General features: G+C 51.8%; 1 protein-coding gene across 1 annotated transcript in view; it reads right to left on the reverse strand.

Annotated features, from left to right (window-relative positions):
• PPIB (peptidylprolyl isomerase B) overlaps positions 1-1,705 on the reverse strand; it is a 6,186-nt gene extending 4,481 nt beyond the window's left edge. The window contains exons 1-2 of the mRNA XM_059372237.1: positions 1,515-1,705; positions 644-757 (exon numbers count right to left, since the gene is read on the reverse strand). Coding sequence (XP_059228220.1) covers positions 644-757; positions 1,515-1,649 — 249 coding nt within the window. The 5' untranslated portion in view covers positions 1,650-1,705. The remainder of the gene's footprint in view (positions 1-643; positions 758-1,514) is intronic.
• Positions 1,706-2,725: the final 1,020 nt, after the last annotated feature.

Genomic DNA, 2,725 nt, shown 5'->3' on the forward strand with positions numbered 1-2,725 from the left:
TGACCTGAGCTAAAGGCAGAGGCTTAACCCACTGAGCCACCCAGGCGCCCCTTGGTAAGTGTATTCTTAATCCCCACCACCTGCTTTAGAGTTAAGAGGAATACAAACTTTCTTAAACAGGGCACTCCTGTTTCTTTAAAAACCTGGGAAGCTCTGGGCCCCTTACCCTTAAGAGAAAGTTCTGGTGCACAGGACACAAACTAGTTTCCACAGATATGTTTTCCTTGATTACTGCAATGTCTTAAAATTATTTTTTGTCAGGGAGCCTGGGTGGCTCAGTTGTTAAGCATCTGCCTTCAGCTTGGGTCATGATACCAGGGTCCTGGGATGAAGCCCCACATCAGGCTCCCTGCTCAATGGGGAGCCTGCTTCTCCCTCTCCCACTCCTCCTGCTTGTATTCTCTCTCTCACTGTATCTCTAACAAATAAATAAAGAAAATCTTTAAAAAAATTTTTTTCTCAAAAAAAAAAAAAAAAATCCGTATTTCTGGATTTAGTTTAAAACCTCCAGAAGATACGATAATACCAGGTTCCTAGAGCCGCAGAGCAGCGGTGAGATAGGCCACTCTCTGCACTTCAGTTCGCTGCCAGCTTTACGTGCCAATTTCACTTGAGTTCAACTACCTCTGTTCCAGCCACTTACCTCTCCCGTGGCTAAGGCCACAAAATTATCCACTGTTTTTGGAACTGTCTTTCCAAAGAGACCAATGACTACCCGGCCTATATCTTCATCTCCAATTCGCAGATCAAAGTACACCTGAGGAAGAAGACCATTTCAAACTCAGCCTTTTCGAAGGGGTCTTGCCAGAGAAGCCAGGGCCCCAGAAGTTACCCTGAAGGTCGTACAGAAAAGAGCCCTATTTTGAGAACAGTAGTTCTGAACCGGATTACGGTGGTAACAAAAACTCTATGAGAATCTAATGAAGGCTCCAGACACTTCTCCCAGAAAATGTCTGTTTGCACTCCCTTTAGACTATAGGGTAGCAAACAACCTTTAGTCTACATAAATAATGAGCGCAGATTCTAGAAATGAACATCAAAAAATCTTAAGAGGGGAATTTAACTTAGTTAGCATCATGCAAGTCTGAACGAGACTGCTGTGCTTCGTAATTGCAAGTGGGTAACATCTGGCCTGAGTAAAGAAAAGGATTCTCAGTTTGCCAGACGTGATCCTTGACTATTTTCCCAGCGCTGAACGGTATTCGCAAAGACTGCTCTGAGGCTGACAGTATCAGCCCCGGCTGCACATGCCGGGCGCCCACTCCTGGGTCAAAGCAGGGGCTGGGGTGCCGGGGAGGGCCGGGCAGTCTCCGGTCTGAATGAGCAGAAAAGCCCGGACGCCACGAGGCCACAGCCGGGAACCTAGGCAGAGCCTGAGCCAAAGCCAAGGACGCCCAAGCCTGAGCTCCGGGAGCTTAAATGCCTCGGACACCGGTGACTTGCGGCTCCGAGGCCAGAACGCCGGCGACGGGGGGTGGGCTTCGCCAGGCAGGTCAGGAGAGGGGAGGACGGACCTTGACGGTGACTTTGGGCCCCTTCTTCTTCTCGTCGGCCGTGGAGGGACCTGGCAACAGCAGGAAGAAGACGGACCCCACGATGAGGGCGGCGGCAAAGAGGACCTTCATGTTCCGCTCAGAGAGGCGCAGCATCCACCGGGCTAAGAGAGCGCGGCCCCGGCAGCCGAGGGCCGGAAGAGGGTGGGGACGCGTTGGCGAGAGCACCGGCGCCACCACCGAGAGCGACTGAGGGGGGAAACCGGGGCTCCTGCCAGTCTCCTGACAGGAGGTCGTCCCTATTTTCCCCCTCTGGATTGGCGCCGGGTAGTAGGGCCTTGCAGGGGGCGTGGCCCGGCCTGCCGGCAGGGTCGGCCAAGACGCGGGCTCGTGGGTGGCTGCCACGTTTCTGTGGCCCCATTGGCTCCCCACCTCGCCAGGGCCCACCAACAGGAAGAGGATCCCGGAAGGCGGCACCGCCCCGAAGAGCACGCGGATTGGGTCTCTGAGGAGACTACAAACCCCAGCATGCAGAGCGGCCACTCCTGTGACCAGTCTTGCCTTCGCGGAGGGAAGTTGTCTGGAGGGTTAGTTATGTTAGAAGGGCCGGGGACTGGAAGGAACGACGGTCTGATGTTTTCCCACTTGGACCAGTCAAGCATTAGCCACCACTAGCTTGGGTTTAAGTATGGTAGCTTCCCAAAATTCGGGGCATCCTTCTGCTCACCCAGATTTTTACGTTATACTGCGCCTTCTACTTGTCTTGCTTCAGAACCTTTCCTTTTTGACTTAGTCCCTGTCACTTTAGTACCTGTTTTTCTCTGGTCTTAGTGTGCCAACTGCTGTATGTATGAGTCAGTGCACACTATTTTTGTATATTCTGGTTCTTAACTTCCTTTCTTTACCTATTTTCCCAAGTAAACTGTTTTTGTTTTGTTTTGAAGTAGGCTCCACACCCAGCATAGAGCCCAATACAGGCTTGGACTTCCGACCCTGAGATCAAGACCTGAGCTGAGATCAAGAGTAAGACACTCGGCTCGGGTCATGATCCCAGGGTCCTGGGATCGAGCCCCGCATCGGGCTCTCTGCTCAGTGGAGAGCCTGCTTCTGCCTCTCTCTCTCTCTCTACCTGCCTCTCTCTCTCTCTCTCTCTCTCTCTCTCTACCTGCTTCTCAGCCTACTTGTGATCTCTGTCAAACAAATAAATAAAATCTTAAAAAAAAAAAAAAAGT

The sequence above is a fragment of the Mustela nigripes genome, chromosome 13 (assembly GCF_022355385.1).
Source record: "Mustela nigripes isolate SB6536 chromosome 13, MUSNIG.SB6536, whole genome shotgun sequence".
NCBI lineage: Eukaryota > Metazoa > Chordata > Mammalia > Carnivora > Mustelidae > Mustela > Mustela nigripes.